At 55.3% G+C, this 21,856-nt stretch overlaps 1 protein-coding gene across 9 annotated transcripts in view; it reads left to right on the forward strand.

Annotated features, from left to right (window-relative positions):
• ZFHX2 (zinc finger homeobox 2) overlaps positions 1-10,534 on the forward strand; it is a 31,907-nt gene extending 21,373 nt beyond the window's left edge. For 7 of the 9 annotated variants that reach the window (XM_021099229.1, XM_021099227.1, XM_021099224.1 and 4 more), the window contains 6 exons: positions 1,425-1,499; positions 1,959-2,029; positions 3,908-4,108; positions 4,507-4,633; positions 4,803-8,267; positions 8,500-10,534. In XM_021099229.1, the coding sequence (XP_020954888.1) occupies positions 1,425-1,499; positions 1,959-2,029; positions 3,908-4,108; positions 4,507-4,633; positions 4,803-8,267; positions 8,500-9,479 (4,919 nt within the window). In that variant the 3' untranslated portion in view covers positions 9,480-10,534. The remainder of the gene's footprint in view (positions 1-1,424; positions 1,500-1,958; positions 2,030-3,907; positions 4,109-4,506; positions 4,634-4,802; positions 8,268-8,499) is intronic. The other 2 variants (XM_021099231.1, XM_021099232.1) reach the window with 2 other exon arrangements.

A 21,856-nucleotide genomic window follows, 5' to 3' on the forward strand; every position in this document is an offset into this window, starting at 1 on the left:
TTTCAGGAACCTTGGGGCAGCTGAGGGAAGTGGGGAATGAGAGGCTCTTGGAGGGAGGAGACAGAGAAGGGTAGGGATTTTGTGGGTGGAGAAAGAGCAGGAAGGGACATCAGGAGGAACCGCCCAGTGATTCAGAGTAGTGACTGTGCTAATAATGCTGGGGGTGGGAGGGTGGCAGGAGCTTGTCAGGGAGAAGAGGGAAAAAAAAAAAAAAACAGAAAAAAAGGATAAAATCCCCTCTGTGCCAGGCCACGCCATGCCATATCAGAAGTAAACGAAGGAGCTGGGGGCATCAGGAAGCCCTTGAGCTCCCCAGCCTCTTCCTGTCTCCTAGGAGGTCTTCAGCCCAAGGGATGGGCTTAGGGTCCCCCTTAGGCAGCTGAGGTTGTGCCAGAGAGACCAGGTCAGCTCACCAGGCACCAATGATGCAGAGTGCTGAAGAGCCTGGAAGGGGCTGTGAGAGGTGGGCACAGGCGTCTGGGCTTCACTGAGGCCGGTGGTGGGTGAGGTGAGGGCACGGGCAGCAGGAACCAGGAACAGGCAGCATTGACTGGTGCTAATTGAATTGCCAATACACTGGCTGGAGTTAAGTGCCGGAGGGGCCCAGATCAATAGCTAACGATTCTGGCGCAGGGCTGAATGGAGTTAAGGAACTTTAACACTTTAATTAGGCCGCCACCGAAAATAAATTCCTACACATCTGTCAATTCTTGCTTGAGTGGTAATCTCCTCTCCCAGCTAGACCGGCCGCCTCCCGCTCACCGCAGCTGCTTCCTTCCAACCTCGCCTTCCCTCCTCGGTGCCCCTCACTCTGCATTTCTGGGCTCCCTGCTTCCAGGATCAGTCAAGACAGGGAGCTGATCTTGGACCTGCTTCTGTCACCCAATGCTGTCACCCAATGCTGGTCTTCTGTCACCCAATGCTGTTTTCTCATCTTTAAATGATGGGGGCTAGACATGCAGAGATGATTTGTTAGCCCGACTACTTCTAACACTGTCACTGTAATTTCCCCCTCACGCTCTGTACTTTTTTAACTTTTCAGGGGTGCACCCACAGCATATGGAAGTTCCCAGGCTAGGGGTCTAATGGGAGCTACAGCTGCCAGCCACAGCAACGCAGGATCCGAGCCGCATCTGCGACCTATACCACACCTCACAGCAAGGCTGGATCCTTAACATACTAAGCGAGGCTAGGGATCGAACCCACATCCTCATTGATCCTAGTGGGTTCGTTGATGGCTGAGCCACTAAGGGAACTCCACCCTCTCTACTTCTTTTGGCAGCTTTTTGTCCTCTCCTGCCTATTGATTCCTCTATCCGTTTTCTCCTTCACTGCCGGGCTGCTTGTCCTGCTTCCTCTGCCCTGTGTCCTCCCTTCCTTGATGCTTCATCCTTTTAAACTGACTCTCCCCTCATTCTACACAGGGAAGGCTCCTGTCACCCCCTTAGCTGAGCCACCAACCCCTGAGAAAGATGCCCAGAATAAGATGGAACAATTGGGTGAGTGGCTTATCTGGGGCGTTTTTCCTCCATCCCTTCCCCCCCCACCCCGCCTCCCCCTATCCTCATACATTCTGAGATGCTCATGGGACTTTGTGGTAATCCAGACGCCGAGCAAGGCCTCCTGTGCAGAAGGAGCTAAAGAGATCAAAAGAAAGGGCTCATCAGAGGGAAGGGAGGTGGAACCACAGAAAGCTGGGTGCTTCTACCCTCTGTGAGGACCCAAACCCGGCCATCCCGCCAAGCTGGGGTCAGCCCTGCTCGGCTCCCCTCCCTGGAATGTGTTCGGTTCCACACTTTCCTGCTCTTTCTCCCTCTCCCCAGAGCCCATCCCCTTCCAAGGAAGCACTCAGCTACAAATCAGGTCATCCTGAGGGCTGGGGGGGGGGGGCGGGGGGGTGTGTCTGTGAAAGGGAGGGCTGTGGGAGGGAGTCTCTTAATCTCTCCTTTCATCTTCAGCTTCTGAAGAGGCAGAGAACAAAACTGGCCCTCCTGGAGACAGTGCCAACCAGACCACGGTCAGGACTGGGGTAACTGGGAAGACCTGGGGTAGAGGGTCTAATTTTAGTGAGATTCTAAAGTCTCATGTTCTAAAGGATGAACTTCTAATTAGTAGGGCTCGACAGACAAGAAATTTCAGACCAGATCTAATTTTGTCATGATTGTGCCTTATGTCACTCTGAATACAACATTGCAGAAACTGTACCTAAGTCTAGGTACAGATGTGAGCAGCTGCTGAGGGATGGGGCACAGAGGGAGATGATGGGAAGGGATGGCGGGAATTTGAAGGAAAGGTGAAGACAGAAAATGTATTGAGGGGAAGACTGGAAGTGGTTGGAGGGAGGTGGGAGGAAGTGAAGAAATGAGAAAGGCAAAAAAAACACAACACGAGCTGCTGCCCTGCTCTTTATTCCTCTGGGAGCAGCAAGACAACTGGACGTGAAGTTCATCTCCTGCAGAGCCCTGAGCCTGGGGGGGAACTGCCCTCACACCTCCTTCCTGAGGGCAGAGGAACTGACCCAGGGATCCACACAGATAGCAAGCTTGGCAAGTCTCTGAGTCTCCAGGACTCAGGTCTCTGCCTGACCTGGGTTTGGCTCTGCAGCCTAAAAAGGCTGATTCTGAGGCGGTTCCCAGCTTTTTTTTTTTTTTTTTTTTTTTTTTTTTAGGGCTGCACCCACAGCATATGGAGGTTCCCAGTCTAGGGGTCAAATTGAAGCAACAGCCATAGCCATGCCAGATCCAAGCTGCACCTGCGATGTACACCACAGCTCGCGGCAACGCTGGATCCTTAACCTACTAAGCAAGGCCAGGGATTGAACCCACAACCTCATGGTTCCTCGTTGGATTCATTTCCTCTGCGCCACTACAGGAACTCTCCCAGCTTTTGGTTCTGAGGTGCTGTCCTGTGCCTCACAGCTCTCCAGGCTGGACTGTGATATGGGTATTGTTGCAGCGGGTAAGCAGTATTGCTGCAGTACTGCAAACTGCTGCAGCAGTGGCTGCTGTCCTCCTAACCCCTGTTCCCTCCAACAAGACCTATTCCAGCTGTCTGCTCCCAGGGCTAGGTGCATTCAGATGAGCATCTGGACACCTTTCCTTTACGGCCAGCCCCTCCCTGACCTGCGGGCCTGGACCAAAGGCACAGGCTGCAGGAGAGGAAGTAAGCCCGGGAGACAGAAATGCAGGTTAGAGGTCAGGCAGGTGACTGAGGCGGAAGCAGAGGGCCCTTCCTGCCCCTTCCCAGGCTCCCCAGCCCCACCCTTCAGAGGTGTGGGCAGTGTGGGCGGGAATGCGCCAACAGAGCCAGGCCAGAATTTTCCTGGGCCACTGGGGGCGCTGTGGTGTTTGTTTACATTAAAAAGGGAAGGGGGGAAAAAGGAAGGCAAAAAAAAGTGGGAGCTGCTGAGACTCTTGAGGGAAAATGGGCCTGCTTCTGGGCAGACAGGTAGGGAGCACCCCCACTTCTTGAGATGCTTAGTTCAGGGACCTCGGAAAGGCAGAGTGGGCAGGGGTTCGGGAGCCTCTAAGTCCAGAAAGTGCCAGAGAGAAGGGAAGCCATTTCACAGAAGAGATAGAAGCAGGGTGGGGGCAGGTAAGAAGAGAAAACTAAATCTGGGGGTGGTAGGCACTCAGCCGGCCTGTGAGGCTGCAGAACCGAGTAGGGAAGCCAAGACAGGGAAAGAGATGCTGGGATGGAGGGTGAAGGCAGGACAAGAAGGCAGGCAAGGGGACAGTCCTGCCTAGGCCTTTGTGCTCGGCTAAGGGAAGCAAGGGCGGAGCCTGCTTTTAGGACTGGGGCTCCTCCTCCACCGGGAGTGGGGAGACCATGCCATGTCTAGGAACCACAGGGTTGAGTGATGGTGGTTCCCACCCCCCCTGACACCCCTCTACCTGTGTGCCCCCAGGTCTTCTGCTGCCCATACTGCAGCTTCCTGAGCCCAGAGTCTGAGCAGGTGAGGGCTCACGCGCTCTCCCAGCACGCAGTGCAGCCCAAGTACCGGTGTCCGCTGTGCCAGGAGCAGCTGGTGGGCCGGCCCGCCCTGCACTTCCACCTCAGTCACCTCCACAATGTGGTGCCCGAGTGCGTTGAGAGGCTGCTGCTCGTGGTGAGTGCAGGCTGGGGCCTGAGCAGGAGGGGAGGCAGGGGCACCTGTGTGTGTGCTCAGGGAGGCTGTGGGGAGGGAGCACCTCTGCACCCAGCTGAAGGTGGAGCTCAGGGTTGGAGGGAACCTCAGAGCCAAACTTGTCCAGTTGCTTCTGGCCAGTGAGGAAGCGCCACTGGGTCCCAAGAAGGGCCGTTCCACAGCTGGCGTGGCTGCACCCTGGAGAGGTGGCAGCCCAGGCCCTCTCCTCGTGGGGACAGCAGGAGTTGGGGTGGGTGCGTGAGGTTTGTCCAGAGTGGAGACCAGAGCTGGGCTGGACACACACACAGGTACAGAATAGGGGGGGTCGGGGGAGGAGGGCGGTACTGGGAAGTCACAGGGATCTCTTCTGTCTGCCATAGGCCACAACTGTAGAAATGACCTTGACGACCAAAGTGCTGCCTGGGCCCGCTCTAAGCCCTCTGGGGGATGGCCCAGAGCCCCCTGCTCCAGGGCCAGAGCCTGAGCCCAGCAGAGACCAAGCAGCAGGTAAGGAAGGGGATGGCAGACCTCCCAAGTGCCAGGAAAGGGGACCTGGGCTCCTGGGCCAAGAAGGTCTAAAGAGGCAAGGATGAGTCGCCTTAGATATTGCTGGGGGGAGGGTGGTCTGACTCGGACGAGGTTCCCTTCTCATTGCACCCCCTTCTATCTCTCCTAGAAGGCCTGCACCTGACCCTGGAAGCCAGTCCCGATCCTCTTCCTGAGCCTCTGCCACCTTCAGCTGAGGCTCCAGACAAGCCCATGGGAAGCCCTGACCAGGCCCCTTCTCCAGCCCCATCTCCTGTCCCGAGGCCCGAGGCCCAAGCTGATGAAGTGGCTCATTCAGCCACGGCTGAGGAGGAAGAGGGGGCTGGCGGGGAGCCCCGCCCAGCAGAGCCAGCTCCGGCTGACTCTCGCCACCCTCTGACCTATCGGAAGACCACCAACTTTGCCCTGGACAAGTTTCTTGACCCTGCCCGCCCCTATAAGTGCACTGTGTGCAAGGAGTCCTTCACGCAAAAGAACATCCTCCTGGTCCATTATAACTCCGTCTCCCACTTGCACAAGATGAAGAAGGCTGCCATTGACCCCTCCGCCCCTGCCCGGGGAGAAGCCGGCGCTGCGCCTGCCACCGCCGCCGCCACCACCGACAAGCCCTTTAAGTGCACGGTTTGCCGAGTCTCGTACAACCAGAGCTCCACCCTGGAGATCCACATGCGCTCCGTCCTGCACCAGACTCGCTCCAGGGGAGCCAAGACGGACGCCAAGGCCGAGGCGCCAGAGCGTGGCCCAGAAGAGCCCAAGGAAGGCGAGACTGAAGGGGAGGTGGGCACCGAGAAGAAAGGCCCCGACTCTGGTGGCTTCGTGTCAGGGTTGCCCTTCCTGTCTCCTCCCCCACCTCCCTTGGACCTGCACCGCTTCCCAGCCCCCCTCTTCACCCCACCTGTCCTGCCCCCCTTCCCTCTGGTGCCCGAATCACTGCTAAAGCTCCAGCAGCAGCAGCTGCTCCTGCCCTTCTACCTCCATGACCTCAAGGTCGGGCCCAAGCTGACCCTGGCTGGGCCTGCCCCCCTGCTGTCCCTGCCAGCTGCTGCCCCTCCTCCCCCGCCCCCACCCCCTAAGGCTGAGCTGGTGGAGCGCGAGTGGGAGCGGCCCCCCCAGACTCAAGAGGGTAATGAGGCAGGGCCCACCTCACCCCCCCACCCAACACCCAATGAGGCAGCCCGCACTGCAGCCAAGGCCCTTCTGGAAAACTTTGGCTTTGAGCTGGTGATCCAGTACAACGAAGGGAAGCAGGCTGTGCCCCCTCCCCCTACCCCGCCCCCACCAGAGGCCCCGGGGGGTGGGGACAAGCTGGCCTGTGGGGCCTGTGGGAAACTCTTCTCCAACATGCTCATCCTCAAGACCCACGAGGAGCACGTGCACCGCCGCTTCCTGCCCTTCGAAGCTCTGAGCCGTTATGCTGCTCAGTTTCGAAAGAGCTATGACAGCCTCTACCCGCCCCCTGCAGAGTCCCCCAAACCTCCTGATGGGTCTCTGGACTCACCTGCTCCCCAGCTGGGCCCACCCTTCCTGGTCCCAGAGCCTGAGGCAGGGGGGGGCCGTCCCCCTGAAGAGCGAAGCCGGGCAGGAGGGCACTGGCCCCCAGAGGAGGAAGAAAGCTCCAGAGGGAATCTTCCTCCCCTAGTGCATGCAGGCCGCCGCTTCTCCAGAACCAAGTTCACTGAGTTCCAGACTCAAGCCCTGCAGTCTTTCTTTGAGACCAGTGCCTACCCCAAGGACGGAGAAGTGGAGCGGCTCGCAAGTCTCTTGGGCCTGGCTAGCCGTGTGGTGGTGGTGTGGTTCCAGAACGCCCGCCAGAAAGCTCGCAAAAATGCCAGTGAGGGTGGGCCTGTGCCCAGCGGAGGTGGTGCTGGGAGTGCCTCTGGCTGCAGGCGCTGCCATGCCACCTTCTCCTGCGTTTTTGACTTGGTGCGGCACCTCAAGAAATGCTATGACGACCAGCCTCCTGAAGAGGAGGAAGAAGAGACAGAGAGGGGGGAAGAGGAGGAAGACGTAGAGGAGGAAGACGCAGAGGAGGAACGGGGCCCAGAAGCCCCAGCAGGGCCTGAGGGCCCATCACCAGAACCTCCAGACCGGGAAGAGCTGAGCCAAGCAGAGGCCATAAAGCCAGGAGGCAAAGAGCCTGAAGGGAGGGCGCCCCCCTCGCCTTCCCCAGTCCATGCCTGTGACCAGTGTGCCATGTCTTTCCCCAGCCAGGACCTCCTGACCAGTCACCGCCGACTCCATTTCCTGCCACCTGTGCAGCCCGGCGCTGCTCCCCACCTCTTAGACTTGCCCTTGCTGGTGTTTGGGGAGCGAAACCCACTGGTGGCAGGCACTCCGCCGGTGCCAGGGCCAGCCCTCAAACGGAAGCATGAGGATGGCAGCCTGTCGCCCACGGGCAGCGAAGCAGGGGGGGGCGGGGAGGGCGAGCCCCCCAGGGACAAACGCCTGCGCACCACCATCCTGCCTGAGCAGCTGGAGATCCTGTACCGCTGGTATATGCAGGACTCCAACCCCACTCGCAAGATGCTTGACTGCATCTCTGAGGAGGTGGGGCTCAAGAAGCGGGTGGTGCAGGTCTGGTTCCAGAACACCAGGGCCCGGGAGAGGAAGGGCCAGTTTCGAAGCACCCCCGGGGGAGTGCCCAATCCAGCAGTCAAGACCCCCATCACACCCAGCCCTGCACCCTTCCCCAAGTTCAACCTCTTGCTGGGCAAGGTTGAGGATGGGGCTGGGAGGGAGGCCCCAAAGAGGGAAGCACCTGCTTTTCCCTGCTCCACAGTCACCCCTGCTGCCGGGCCCTTGCCTTTCTTGCCACCTGGGAAAGAGGCCACTACCCCAATACCAGAACCACCTCTACCTCTCCCTCCTCCCCCTCCACCCAGTGAGGACGAGGGCCCGGAGGAACCATCTAAAGCTTCTCCAGAGAGTGAAGCTTGCAGTCCGGCAGCAGGGGATCTAAGTGATTCGTCGGCTTCCAGCCTGGCGGAACCAGAGTCCCCTGGAGCTGGAGGGACCAGTGGGGGCCCAGGAGGTGGGGCCGGGGTCCCAGATGGAATGGGGCAGCGGCGCTACAGGACCCAGATGAGTAGCCTGCAGCTGAAGATCATGAAAGCCTGCTATGAAGCCTACCGCACCCCCACCATGCAGGAGTGCGAGGTGCTGGGGGAAGAGATTGGACTGCCCAAGAGAGTCATCCAGGTCTGGTTCCAGAATGCTCGCGCCAAGGAAAAAAAGGCCAAGCTGCAGGGGGCAGCAGTTGGCGGGGCTGGGGGCAGCAGTGAGGGTCCCTTGGGAACCCAGCGCACCGACTGCCCCTACTGTGATATCAAGTATGATTTCTATGTCTCCTGCCGAGGCCACCTCTTTTCTCGACAGCACCTGGCCAAGCTCAAGGAGGCGGTCCGGGCCCAGCTGAAGAGTGAAAGCAAGTGCTATGACCTGGCCCCGGCCCCGGCTCCCGAGGCCCCACCTGCCACCACACCTGCCTCTGTGCCCCTCGGGGCTGCCCCAGCTCTGCCTCGCCTGGCTCCGGTCCTCTTGTCTGGCCCAACTCTGGCCCAGCCCCCACTGGGCAGCTTAGCTCCTTTCAGTTCAGGTGAGTGGGAGGTTGGGAGGAGCTGGACCGCAGAGGATATCCCCCTTCTCCTGCCCTTCTTTTCCTTCTTGACTTCCGTCTCCAAGCTCCTCCCTGGTCTCCCTTGGGGAGGGAAGGGAGCATGGCGGCGAGGTGGTGGGAACGTGTGTGTGTGCAGCTGGAGGTGGCCTCCAGCAGGAAGGATGACCTCGCCAGGAGGCGACTAATCCTCCGTCACTCTTCATCTTCCTAGGCCCTGCAGCCCCCTCAGGCCTCCTCGGCCTTGCCACTTCGGTCCTGCCTGCTACCACAGTGGTCCAGACTGCCGGCCCAGGCTGTCCCTTACCTCAGAGACCTATGCCCGACCAAACCAACACCTCCACAGCAGGCACCACCGACCCTGCCCCAGGCCCACCTACCGAACCCTCTGGGGACAAGGTCTCTGGTGAGCGAAAGCCAGCGGCAGCCCCCACCAACTCCTCCACTGATGCCCTCAAGAACCTCAAAGCATTGAAGGCCACTGTCCCAGCCCTGCTGGGGGGCCAGTTCCTGCCCTTCCCGTTGCCCCCGGCAGGGGGGGCCACACCGCCAGCTGTCTTTGGCCCTCAGTTACAGGGGGCCTACTTCCAACAGCTCTACGGCATGAAGAAGGGGCTGTTTCCCATGAACCCCGTGATACCTCAGACCCTCATCGGACTGCTCCCCAACGCCCTCCTCCAGCCACCGCCCCAGGCCCCGGAGCCCACAGCCACGGCGCCTGCGAAGCCGCCGGAACTGCCCGCTCCAGGGGAGGGGGAGGCCGGGGAGGCCGATGAGCTGCTGACGGGCAGCACTGGCATCTCCACCGTGGATGTGACCCACCGCTACCTGTGCCGCCAGTGCAAGATGGCGTTTGACGGGGAGGCCCTGGCCGCTGCTCACCAGAGATCCTTCTGCTTCTTTGGGCGGGGCTCCGGGGGCCCCCTGCCCCCGCCACTGCGGGTGCCCATCTGCACCTACCACTGCCTGGCGTGTGAGGTGCTGCTGAGTGGGCGTGAAGCCCTGGCCTCCCACCTGCGCTCCTCGGCCCACAGGCGCAAGGCGGCCCCGCCCCCAGGGGGTCCTCCCGGCACCGCCACCAACGCCGCCACTGCCGCCACGGCTGCTGTGGCTTTTGCCAAAGAGGAAGCAAGATTACCTCACACGGACTCCAACCCAAAAACTACTACTACCTCTACACTTCTAGCTTTATAAACAGATAAACCAAGATTCAGGGGGAAGAGGGGGCCTCAGGGCTTCTCCTACCCCAAGGGGTGTTTGGTGGGAGCTCGACCCTCACCCCGCCCACCTCACGGGAATCTTTCCGTTCCCACCCTCAGTGGGCTCCAACACCCCGCCTCCAGCAGAGTCCTGCCTCCTCCCCCGCCCCACAGACACACCGGTCCTTTGCAAATCCTTTCCCCGTGATCTTCATGGGCATACATATCCATCCTACCATCTTGATTATCCATTCACGTCCACCCTGCCCACCAGACACAAAAATCTATCCTTGGTTTCATCTTCTGACAACTTCTTTCCTATCGAATTCCAGGCATCCTTCCAACTCCTATAAACATGCAAATACTTGTTATCTCACGCTGTTCCACTGACTGAGAAAACACCAAAAAAGAGAAAAAAAAAAAAAAAGAAGAAAGGAAAAGGAAACCCAAGACAAAGAAGGGGGAAGGAAAATAAACTTTGCCACCCCACCCCCCTTCTTCCTACCCCCTTGTCTAGAGCACCATACCGCTCACAGACTCTTTACAAATACCCATTTGGCTCCTAAGGTTGGAGCCTGGGATGGGCAGGGAGCCCACGAAACTCTAACCAAACTGGAGATGGGTGGGGAGAAGTGCTCCCAGCTCCCTCCTCACTCCCCTCCCTCCTCACCCTCTCCTCGCCAGACAGGGGGACCCCTGTGGCTTGGACTCTAGGGGAAGCCGCCACCAGGAACCCCTCTGCCAATCCCCACCCTGCACCCTGGGAACTGCAGTAACTTATTTTCAAAGGCTTTAAACACAGAGATCCTCTCAGCAGCCGTGGGCCTGCCCTTGTCCCAGCCCTGCCATGTCGGGGTCCAGCCTCCGGGACCGGCGCTGCCCACCAAACGGCAAATCCAAAGTTCTTTTAAAACTGAAACACACACACAACCAAAAAAAAAAAAAAAAAAAAAAAACGAAAGCGAGAGAGAGCGAGCATGCACACACGTGCGGGAGAGATGGAGAGACCAGAGGAATGAACTAACAAAAAACAAACTTGGAAAATACAGAGAGAAAAAAAAAAAAAACCTGAAAACTCTCCCATCAAACAAGTGGTTTTTTCCTGTTTGTGTCACTCCCCACCCTGCCCCATTCTAAGGGTTTCTTTGAACCACCTTGTCTCTGGAAGATCAAATGGCTTTAAGTCCTTGCTTGGGTAGAGTGGTCTGCAAGGCTGACAGCAGTGCAGCCATGCCAAGCCTCAAAGGCAGGAGCTGGTAATGGGGAGAACAGCCTGGAGGCTAGGGAGAGACCCATTCTTGCCCCCTGAATTGAGGATTAGGGCAGGTAACAGCCCCTCATTCTCAGCTGTTAGGAAAGTGTCACCAGAAGAAACTTGGTGGTCTCGGGAGGAAAGGGGTGGGATGGCCAGGCAGTTGGGTTTCATTAGCTGCCACCAGCTTTCATTCACTCTCACAAACCTCCCTTCCTGGTGTCCCTTTCATATTTCTGACACTTCTCAAAACTTTCTGCTTTTCCAGGGACCTTCCCCATCTATGTTCTTCCTGTACCACCCTATCCTCTGCTCCAGCTTCCTTCAGCCTGGTTCCCCTTCCTCCAGGAAGCAGGAGCTGCTGGAGGTATCAAGGCCTCCCTGTGAGGCTCATGGGGTCTAGAATTGATGATACCTGAGGGGAAGGGTGGATGAGGAGATGCTTGAAGCACAAGGTGAGTCTTTGATAGAGTCGTATACCGAGGAAACCAGCAGATGAGGAATGATTTAGAAGAGGGTGCCCACCTCTAACCTTATTTCTGTAAGCAAAGTCATAACTGTGGCAACCCCAAAGCCCAGCTAAAGTAGCACTGGGTGAAGCAGGTGTTTTAGCAAAAAGCCGGCAAAAATTTCGCAGTCCTCCAGATAGTTTGCTCTTAAGAACTCCCCTTTGTGGGTAGTCTCCTTCCATGCTTTCCCCCTTCCGGCTGCTTCCACTGCTAGTATCCATGTCATGTGCACACTCATTCAGCCAGCCCTGGGATTTAGATTTCCTGGTCTGTTGCTCTGCTCTATGAACATGGTAATACGGAAGCAGTGGCTTATGTGCAGAAAAGGTAGGAGGGGAGAGAGGGGGAGAAAACCAGCTCAGTCCCTAGTCGCCATATGTTCTATGAATCTTACTTCTGGTCCCATTTATTTCTAAAATTAAAAGCTCCAACTCTAGCAAGTCAGGGGTGGAATGGATTAGTTATTCTGATGATGCCAAAAATGCCAGTTAGAAACGCAGGCAAGAGGAGTGAAATGCCAGCGTGGTCTTGCTCTTGCTGCTCCTTCCCTTCCCCACCTCTCAACATCTCTCTTGCACCCCTCCCTCCCTATGCTTTTCTCTCTGTTGAAATTCTGTGTATAAAACTATTTTCTTAGCAGCATGTGTATGAGGAAAGAAGCTTTTTCACTCTGTGCTTTCTGGGAATGTGATTTGTGTATAAAAGTTGCAAAGAAAACAAAACAAAAATTCAGAAAAAAACAGGAGAAAAGGAGGAAACGTTTTAAAGAAAATCTTGGCAAACACCTGGCGTGGGATGATTAGAGGTGTGGTATCATGCATTTTAGGGATTTACAGCCAGAACTAAATTGGCTTTAGTTTGAACTATGAATGTGTTTACCAGGAGTTAATATTGCCAGAAATTCCTCCTCTTTTTGCCCTTCAACATAACGTCCTTCCCCAGACACCCTGGCCTGGAGAGACACCATGTACATGCACAGTCGTGGACTAGAGCTGACTGAGCTTCTGTCCTTACCAGGAACCCTGTAATCTGGGGGCAGGAGGACCTGGCCGACAATGTGCTTCTGGAGGGACTGCCATTCCATGTCCTCAGCAACCAGAGCACTTCTCCCCAAGCCCCGTCCCTCAGACTGGAAGTCCTCAGCAGTGAGTGAGTGGTCCCTGCAGACAGAAGCTGTCAGCACAGCCCTGCTGGAATGCTAGAGGTGAATGCCAAGTTGCCTAGGTTAAAATGTGGTGCTTCTGTGAAGCAGTAAACCAACTCAAGCGTGTGGCACACTCACACCTATCTTGTAGTGCTCTCCACCCCCCCAGCTCTAAAGTGAGCCTGAATCAAAGGCTCATAAGATTGGTCTTCCACGGCTTGGGGCAAAGGCCTGGGGTTTCTGACATACGTGGGTCCAAAAGCCTCTAAATCTGGTCCACCCTACTTACTGTCAGGGTCAACACCAGGGGGATGAAGGGATGGAAATGATCTCGGGTGTTTTGCCCTAAACCAGACTCTACGGGGGGGATGGCTTAAGGCATCCAATTTTCAACTGGGAACAAAAATCAAAGTCTGTGAAAGAACATGAAAAAATCTGAAAACTGAGTAGCTAAAGAGGGCAGAGTCTTCCCTAGGACTGCACCTGTTCTTCCCCCAATGCTCTAGCCCCTGGACTTATAGAAGCACGCAAAAACCAAGAAAGCCAGTTATTCCAGCGCCAGTGGCACCCACCTACTTAATTCCTTCTATTTGTTCCTTCATCACTTTCAGGGCTTCTAGACCTGATCACTGATTCCCCAAATCTTCACCACCCTGGTCTGTTTTAAGACATATTGCACAGAAGTTCCCACTGCACAGTAGGTTAAAGGATTTGGTGTTGCCACAGCTGCAGTGTAGATCGTAGCTGTGGTTTGGATTCAATCCCTGGCCCAGGAATTTCCATTTGCCATGAGAGCAGCCATCAAAAAACAGAGAGAGAGAGACATCCCCTCATGTAATCACTCATTCCTGTATAGATATTCACATCTGAAATACAGAGCTCTGTGTATTCAATTGCAACAATGAAACAAACAAGCCTACCATCAGAAACAGCAGCAGAACCATGTAGAGGGAGCTACACAGATACACACAAATGCCAGCAAGGATAGGCTCCACCAGCATATAGGCACAAGGGCCCCGGCCCACATCCATCAACTACACTCCTGTAAGTAGAAACATCCGCCAATACCATGGTAATTTTCTTCACACAACAGTAGGTAAGAAAAGCTTATAAACAGAGACTTGTAACCAGTGTCAAGAACCATGACCAAATGTTGAAGGTGAATCCGTGGGAAGGACCTTAACTTCCTCTGGAGTGGGATGCTAGGGAGGGGAAGGAGGTAAAAGAGAAACCAGGAAGATACTCTTGGGGATAAACTAGGCTGGTAACCCTGTGTTACAGGAAGGGCCAGGTATTGGGGAGCAACTAATGCCAAGCTTGTAAGCCCTGAGGATGTCACTCCTAGAGGACTGAGGAAGGAAGAAATTCCCAATTGCAAGAAAGCTCTGGCTACAACCCAAAAGGCTGCAGGCCTAGCCTCAGAGGTCTACGGATTATAGGTGGATACACTGTGAAAAGATCAGATGAAAGAAAAGTGGGAGGGGACATTTGCAGAAGACTTAGACCATGGCTCCTTAAAATTAGGGGAAAGAGGAATTCCCGTCGTGGTGCAGTGGTTAACGAATCCGACTAGGAACCATGAGGTTGCAGGTTCGGTCCCTGCCCTTGCTCAGTGGGTTAACGATCTTGCGTTTGCCGTGAGCTGTGGTGTAGGTCGCAGACGCGGCTTGGATCCCGCGTTGCTGTGGCTCTGGCATAGGCCAGAGGCTACAGCTCCGATTCGACCCCTAGCCTGGGAACCTCCATGTGCTGCGGGAGCGGCCCTAGAAATGACAAAAAAAAAAAAAAGGAAGTTAGGGGAAAGATAGGAAGTGATCCCTAGGGAGAGCCTCCCAGGGAAAGACATCAACTTCCAGAAGAATATAACATTGAGGGAGGACCCACCCCCTCATTCTCCTTCATAGAAAGAATCCCCATAGCCCTTTGGACAAAGGAGAGACAAGAGGTCAATGGCATTATTCCTGGACAGCAGTCTGAGCCTCGTGTATCTTACAGCTCCCAGCCGCAGAGAGGAGGCTGGCTAGAAGCTAACCAGGTAGCAGGTTGATTAGGTGAAACAGGAAGACGGCGAGGGGGAAAGGTGACTGGGATTGACTCATGATTGTAACCCAGCCATACACACTCTTAAACAGTGGCTAAGACTGGACAGGTTGTCGGCAGGAGCCCAGCACCCTCCACGTCTATAGTCCTTTCCTGACATCCCACCCCCGTGAGGTCTGCCCCACTGGCCTGGCCTCTGTTGCGCTCGCTCCTGGAGCCTGCCCAGCGCACAAACCACAGCACCGCCTCCAACTCGCCAAGCATCGATTCTTCTGTGCTAAGTCCTGCCAGGGAGAAGCATAGCTCTAACGAGTCAAATCTGCCTGATTTGACTTCATAATCTCTCCTTTTCCTCCTGCTGCCCCCACCTAAAACCCACACCCACACACCCCACAACTCTTACATGCCATGCATGACAGCATAAGGACATGGACACAGTTGGGGGGGAAGAAGATGCAAAAGGCGTGGGACATCCAGCAAGGTGAACTGTCCTACAGGGTGACTGCCATCTCTTAGAACAGTGTTTCTCAAAGCATCGCAGTCACCTGAGTGCTAGCTTAAAATGCACATTCCTGGACCACATGGCAGACCAACTCAATCAGAAGTTCCTGAAGTGATTCTGTGCTCTCTGGAGTCTGAGAACCACTGATTTAGACCTCTCAGCCTGGTATACATCTGTGGCCTGCCCCCCAACCCTCCAGCACCCAAGCCCAAACCTGCTACACCTGGACCTGCCATACAGGGTGCTAGCATCACCTCAGATTGTCTTCATTACCCTGACATTTGGAAATCTGACTGTGTCTTCTGCTTCTGGTGGCTACTCACAAACGAGAAAAGTTACAAGCATTGCTCACTCACCCCTTTGCCTGAAGGCCACCCTGTTTTCTCCTCTGCTGTGGAAACCACTTTGCTTCTTCTGAAGCTGCCTCCACTTCGAGGGATGCTGAAATCAGAACTCCTCCAGCCCGGGCAATAGCTTCACTCCCCTCTGGGCAAGTCCTACTCCCATCAGAGCCACCCAGCCTTTCCCAGCATCACCCAGAGCCACCAATTCTTCCACCCAAAGACCTTCCTAGTCCCTGACCCACAGCCTCTGGCTACCCAGGAAGCAATGAGAGCCCAACCTGCTAGAAGTTCCTCCACAAGGAGGCCTGAGGTCCAGTCTAGGCAAGACTGCCAACGGCACTGCGTCTAGAGATGTAGGGCCAGTCTGTGTTACCAGCTGCAGGCGTTCTGCTCCTGGGGGCCTACCTTTCTAACAGGGAGGACACATTGCTGATCCGTGGTCTCTCTTCCTGGGGTGGATTTCAAAGAGGGAAATCTGTCCCCTCCATGAGCCATGGAGAAATTCCTAAACCCCAGTTCTCCTTGGATGGTCTTTCTGGAAGGGCAAGTCCAAGGCACCTTTGTCTTCCCAACACCTGCCTGTAGCTCAAGGCCTAGAGCACCTCTCTCTTTCTAGGACTGTTATTGAATATGGGCCTTTTAACAAGGGAGAAAGAACCAGTTTGACTCAACCCATAGCTCAGCCAATCACAAGGCACAGGGCAGAATGAAATACACACAGGCACCAACCACCCCACAGCAAGGCCTGAGGGGCTCCCCTGCTCCTTCCCTTCCAGTCTCTTCCAGCACCATCTTTGTGATGACACAGCCGGTTGGCCTCTCTCCAGCATCTCATTTCACCCTCCTAGGATTTTTTTTTTCTGGCTTTGCTGCCCAGAGAGGGCATTGGCCTGGAGTGTTGGGTGTGACTTTCGAATGTGTCCTTGTCTCCCTGGGCTCCAGCTTCCCTTGGAATTCTGCCCAAATACTCAGTGTCACCATCTAAATCCCTTTCTTGGGAACGGCGGGGATAGGAGGGTGGTGTCTGGTTGGGAGGAAGGTGGGTTGGGGTTGGCATGTAGCCCCATTGTTGAAGGTGTCCTCATGCCACTCCCCAGGAGGGCTCCGCCCGGTGCCCAACACACCTGTGTGCGCCAACCCCCTCTCACCGCCACCAAGTGGCAGTCGTGAGCACGTCTGGCGGCTTTGGGTTTGCCGCAGTGCCAGGATCTGAGACATCGTTCACGTGCCAGTGCAGCGCTGCCAAGCGTGGCGGCATCTAGTTGGTTGGGTGCCAAGCGGTAGGACCCAGGTGGCGATAGCGATGAAAGAGGGCTGGGGGGGGAGGGGGAGGAGGAGAGGGCACCAGGGAGAACACCAGACACCTCACTTGTTAGAGTGGAGAGTCCAAAGGGGATCCACAGAAAGGGGCCCTTCCCATTCCAGATCCCAGCTCCGCAAGCAAGCCCGGCCCTCCCCCGCCACGCCCGCACAGTCACATATACAGACCAGGCAAGAGGATTTGGCCATCTTTAGCAGGAAACTGGCTGGGGGCCAGGCAGGACTGCCAGCCTCTCCATCCTCCTTCCTTGGGGTCTTGGCAATGGTGTGCTTTCTCCTTTGTGTCCTCACGCCTCTCTCCGTCTGTCGCTCTACTCCCCACGCCTAAGAGGGAACGGGAAGGAGGTCCTGGCAGAAAAAAGTCTGTTCTCCCAAACAACTCACATGCACACACACATGTACACGCACACGCACACACCCAACATCTTACCTCCTCCCTTCTCACTCCTGGCACAACAAGCCTCTCAACCAGATTGGCAAGAGCATTGCCACCCTCCCCCACTCCACACAACACCAGAGCCTGTCCCAGGCTCCCTGGGTGGTGCCAGCACCCACCCACCTCATGCCGGGTCCCGTTGCCTCTTCGGTGCTCTGACAAAGGGCTGGTCTGCCAGCCCAAGGAGCTCTCCCTGGAGAGTGGGGCATCACCTCTCCTCTTGGCTCTTAGATGCTCTCTTGGCACTTCCCTGGCTACCCTCTCCACCACTTTACTTTCCCAGACTGGAAGAAGACTACCTCCTAGTCCAACCATTTCGCAGAGCGGAGCTCTAGAGGGACGGCAACATCAGCAACACATCCTTGCCCCTCCTCTCTGCCTCCTGGGGCCCATTCCCACGGCCCCAGCCTGACAGATGTGATGCCAATGGTCCTCGGGTACCGAGACTTCCTCCCAGAGCACCAGGGCTCCTGCCGCTGCCCCCTCCCCATTCGCCTCCTTCCATCTTCACGGGCACAAGGGTGGCAGCTGCAGTGCCAATGCCTGTAAGCAGGCAGCGTGAAGCAACTCAAGCACCCTCTTCTGTCCTCCCAGGCCCCAGACCTCGCTCCTCCTTCCTCCACTCCATCCCTCTGTCCTTCTGGTTGGACACTAGATTGGCAACCGCAGTGCCAACCCCCACCCATGCCCAGGAGGCTCACATACAGCACGCGCTTATGCGTCCATGTACATGCGCGCACATACACACATACACACACACACATACACACACACGGCCCCATGAGTGCCAGGCAGCGGTGGCAGACACACAGCAATGCATAGTGACTGGTATACCCGAGGAGGCAGCCAGATTCGGCACCTGATCCAGCACCCATTTGGGATTGGGTGGGTAGGCGGGCGGGCAGGCGGGCGGAGGGGTGATGGAGGCAGACGATGGCCCTAGGTTGGCAGCCGATGGAGCTGGGAGAATGGAGGGAACAGATGCTCTTTGCCCAGCCTCCCTCCCTCTCTCTCCGAGATCAGTGCCAAGCTGGGGGGATGGGGAGAGGCAGGATGGGGGAAGGGTGGCATTTGGAAGCTGGCAGGCGGGGGGAGCTGGGTCCGCCCAGGCTGGGCAGTGCCGGCACTGGCTGCCGCCTCTCCACTCTGCCATCTGTCTCGCTTCTCTCCCCACCCCCTTTCTCTCTCTTTCTCTCCCTCTCCTTCATCCACAGCAAAACGAAAAGAGGAAAACAGGGTCCTCATTCCGCCCACCCCCAACCTCTGCCGGACCCCTCTCCTCCCCTCACAACTCACCACACCACACCACCACCAAGCCATCTGTGCTCTCTCCTCCTGGCTCGGTCACCTTCTTTCCTTCGCCTTCGCCCTCACACCAAAATGGGTGCAATGTTTTTAAAAAATAGATACCTATATATTTTACAAGGCAACTTAAAAGGATAACTATTTTCTTTGGGAATGTCCTGTCCTTCTGAGTCTGGGTCCTCGGTGCCACTGTTTATGGCAGGCAGCGGGAGGGGACCCTGTCCTCAGCTGGTGCCCATGAATCCCATGCCAGGGAGGAGGGGTGGCTGGGGTGGGGTGGGGGTGGGGTGGGGTATCGGGAGAGCTCTCTTCTCTCTGCGCCTGTGGTGGTTTCTTTTTTTTTCTCCTCTTCCACTTCCGGAGCAGATTCAAATAGATCTAGAGCCTTCCCCACCCCCAGTTCCCAGGGCCCCTGTGCCCTTCTCTCCCTGCTTTTGATTTTATTCCTCGATCACCCTTTCCTTTTTTGTGTGTGTGTGTGTACGTGTGCGTGCGCGTGAGTGTTTGCATCCATGGCGGTGGGCACCGTGCCAGCCACCGCACAGCCATCTGCGATGCCTTCTGCAGCCTCCGCTATTTCTCCCTGCCACATCCAGCCCCCAACCCCCCTGCACCCCAGCTCCCCACCCCAGTCCCCAATCATTAATTAGCTACTGAATTAATTAAATCGTGAATGCTAATTAACATTCCTAAAGGGCAGGCTGCCATCCTGGGGGGGGGCACAGAGGGAGTGTGAAGAGGAGATTGGGATGGGGGAGGAGGAAGGAGAGCCAGTCTGCTTAGGAGAACAGGGTGGGGGGTCGGAAAGAACCCCAAAGAAGGATGAAGGTGAAAGAGGGCAGAGTGACGAGACAGTGGCAGGGAATATGGGGTGTAAAAACCCCCGAGTCCAAGTGAGAGCAAGCCAGCCTTTCCTACCCAAATGAGACACAGCCGATTTCCTCATCCCCAGCCTGGAGAAGTATATATTCCTAGGGTGGGGGCCTCTGGCAGCTTTTTCCTGTCTCTTAGAGAAACCAGACCCAAACCAGAGTCAACAGTTACTATCTGTCCATCCAGCTACAATACCCTCCCACCAGCTCATGAAGACCAGACTTGGGGCTCAGAGGAGCCCTCTTGCCTTGGCCTTCGTGACAAAAGATGGTCTGTCTTTAGGATTCCAGAATAGGAAAAGTGGACACTTCTGCTCACCTTGAAGGTCAAGAATTTGGGGAAAAGTGAGTAAGGGTATCTAACTTTGAGTTGTGTTTTTTTTTGTTGTTGTTGTTTTTGTTTTTCCCTTGTCTTTTTAGGGCCACACTCGTGGCATATGGAGGTTCCCAGTCTAGGGGTCTAATTGGAGCTGTTGCTGCTGGCCTACACCACAGCAACACCAGATCCCAGCTGCATCTGTGACCTACACCACAGCTCACGGCAACGCCAGATCCTTAACCCACTGAGCGAGGCCAGGAATTAAACCCACAACCTCATGGTTCCTAGGCGGATTCACTTCTGCTGTGCCACCACAGGAACTCCGAGTTGTTGTTTTTAAAGAAAGATCCCAGTATAGTGAAACTGCTTTCTGGGGATGCTCTATGACACTTGAATCTGATGGTGCTCCTCAGAAAAACAGGTCCCACAATAAAAATTATTGGGGAGATACTGTATATTCCCCCTCTTAAGAGATTCAACATGCATAGTGGTGTATTAAAGGCTCTGAGCAGTCCTGTAAAAAAAAAAAAAAACTGTTCAATGCATTTAATCCTGATTCTCAAACTCACTGGTCCATGGAATGGAATGCTCATTTAAGATTTTTCTAATTTAATGAATTTGATTCTACAGAAGCAGACTCATTTTGGGGAAAGCTCTTATCGAGCAATCGGGGTGGTTCTGACCTGGAAGCTGGCAGATGGATGAGCTGGCCCCAGGTATAGCATTCCATAAATAAAAGACAGCATCCAGGCTCTGGCCTTCCAGATGTAATGCTGCAATGTACAAACCCAGCTCATGGCGGAGAAATCACATCGCCTTAGAATCACAGACCTCTATTTTCAGAACTGGAGAGACACTGGAGCGACCATTAAGCTTAATCCCTTCATTTTAGAAGCAACTGAGACTCAGAGAGGTAAAGTGATTCATCCAAGGTCACAGAGTCACGAAGGTCTGAGATTAGGTCTGACACTAGGTCTGAGATTTCTTGACCTCTAGCCTAGCTCCGTTCCTCTATTTTCTGTTGTTAAAACTTCAGGACAAGGCCAGCACGGGTTTATCACAAACATACACTGTTTAAAAGCTTCACCTAGAAGCCTTTTCACTCTGGAACTGGTCTCTTCCACCCTGCCTTGGCCCTGCCTTGGCCCCCATCCCCTCTCTTTGGAGACCTGCAGCATCCACCTGCCTCTGGAGAGCTTACTCCAGTGCGAGTAGGGATGGGGGCAGGAGTTGGTGTTTTACAAAATCTCCCCAAGTGTTCCTGATATCCTGGATTCAGATCACTACCCCTGCCCACCCTTCTAGGTGACCCCCGACCCCACTATATATCATTGGTATCAACCCAAAGCTTCAACTCCCATCACAGCCTCAGTGCCATTCTATGCCTCCTGCTGGATTCCTAGCAACCTTCCCTTTCCTGTCCTTCTCCTTCCGGCATCTGGAGCCCCTAAGGTTGCTTAGACTCTCCATCAGAGTTCTCAAGAAGACAAGCTGTCTTCCACCTGCAGGGACCCACGACTCACGAAACTGAGGAGGCCTGGGAGCCAGGCTCGGAAACCTGCTGGGGGCCCCCGAGCTTCTGAACACCCACCCTCCTGCCTCAGTGTGAGCCCATCTTTTCTAGCTTAGCCCTTTGAGGAGCTGTGGGACAATGGAGACATATGGAGTCCAGCTCATTTCAAAGGTGGAAGAATACTATTAAACTGGTTTTGCTGGAGTTCCCGCTATGGTGCAGTGGGTTAAAGATCCAGTATTGTCTCTGCAGGGGTGGGGGTCTGAGCCTGGCCCAGCACAGTGGGTTAAGGATCTGGCATTGCTGCAGCTGTGGTGTAGGTCACAGCTGCATCTCGGATTCGATCCCTGGTCCAGAAACTCCCATGTGCCATGGGTACAGCCAAAAAAAAATTTGTTTTGCTCTCTGGGTCCAATAGTGTGAGCCAGCCTCCCAGTATACAGACCCCCCACAACTTCACAAGGTAACTCATCATACCATTTTAAAGACAGAATAGCTTTGAAGTACAATTTTGATTTTTTGATGAGATCAGTTGGGAGTTGAAGCTTTGGGTCGATATCAATGATATATACAAACACCCAAATTTCCAGAAATCACAGGGTCCCTTGGAGCACTAATCTAAGAATCTACAAGCACACTGGCTGACCCCATCTTCTCCTTCTTCCCGCGTTCCTGACAGGATGGCCTCTTGTCATGGGGCTCACAGAGACACTTCAGTCCACCTGCTGACTACTCCCCCTGCTGAAGAACTATCTGATAAAGGGGGGATAAAGTGGAGTCAACTACCCCCACCAGGGAGAGCAAGAGGTAAAACCT

The sequence above is a fragment of the Sus scrofa genome, chromosome 7, assembly GCF_000003025.6.
Source record: "Sus scrofa isolate TJ Tabasco breed Duroc chromosome 7, Sscrofa11.1, whole genome shotgun sequence".
Taxonomy (NCBI): domain Eukaryota; kingdom Metazoa; phylum Chordata; class Mammalia; order Artiodactyla; family Suidae; genus Sus; species Sus scrofa.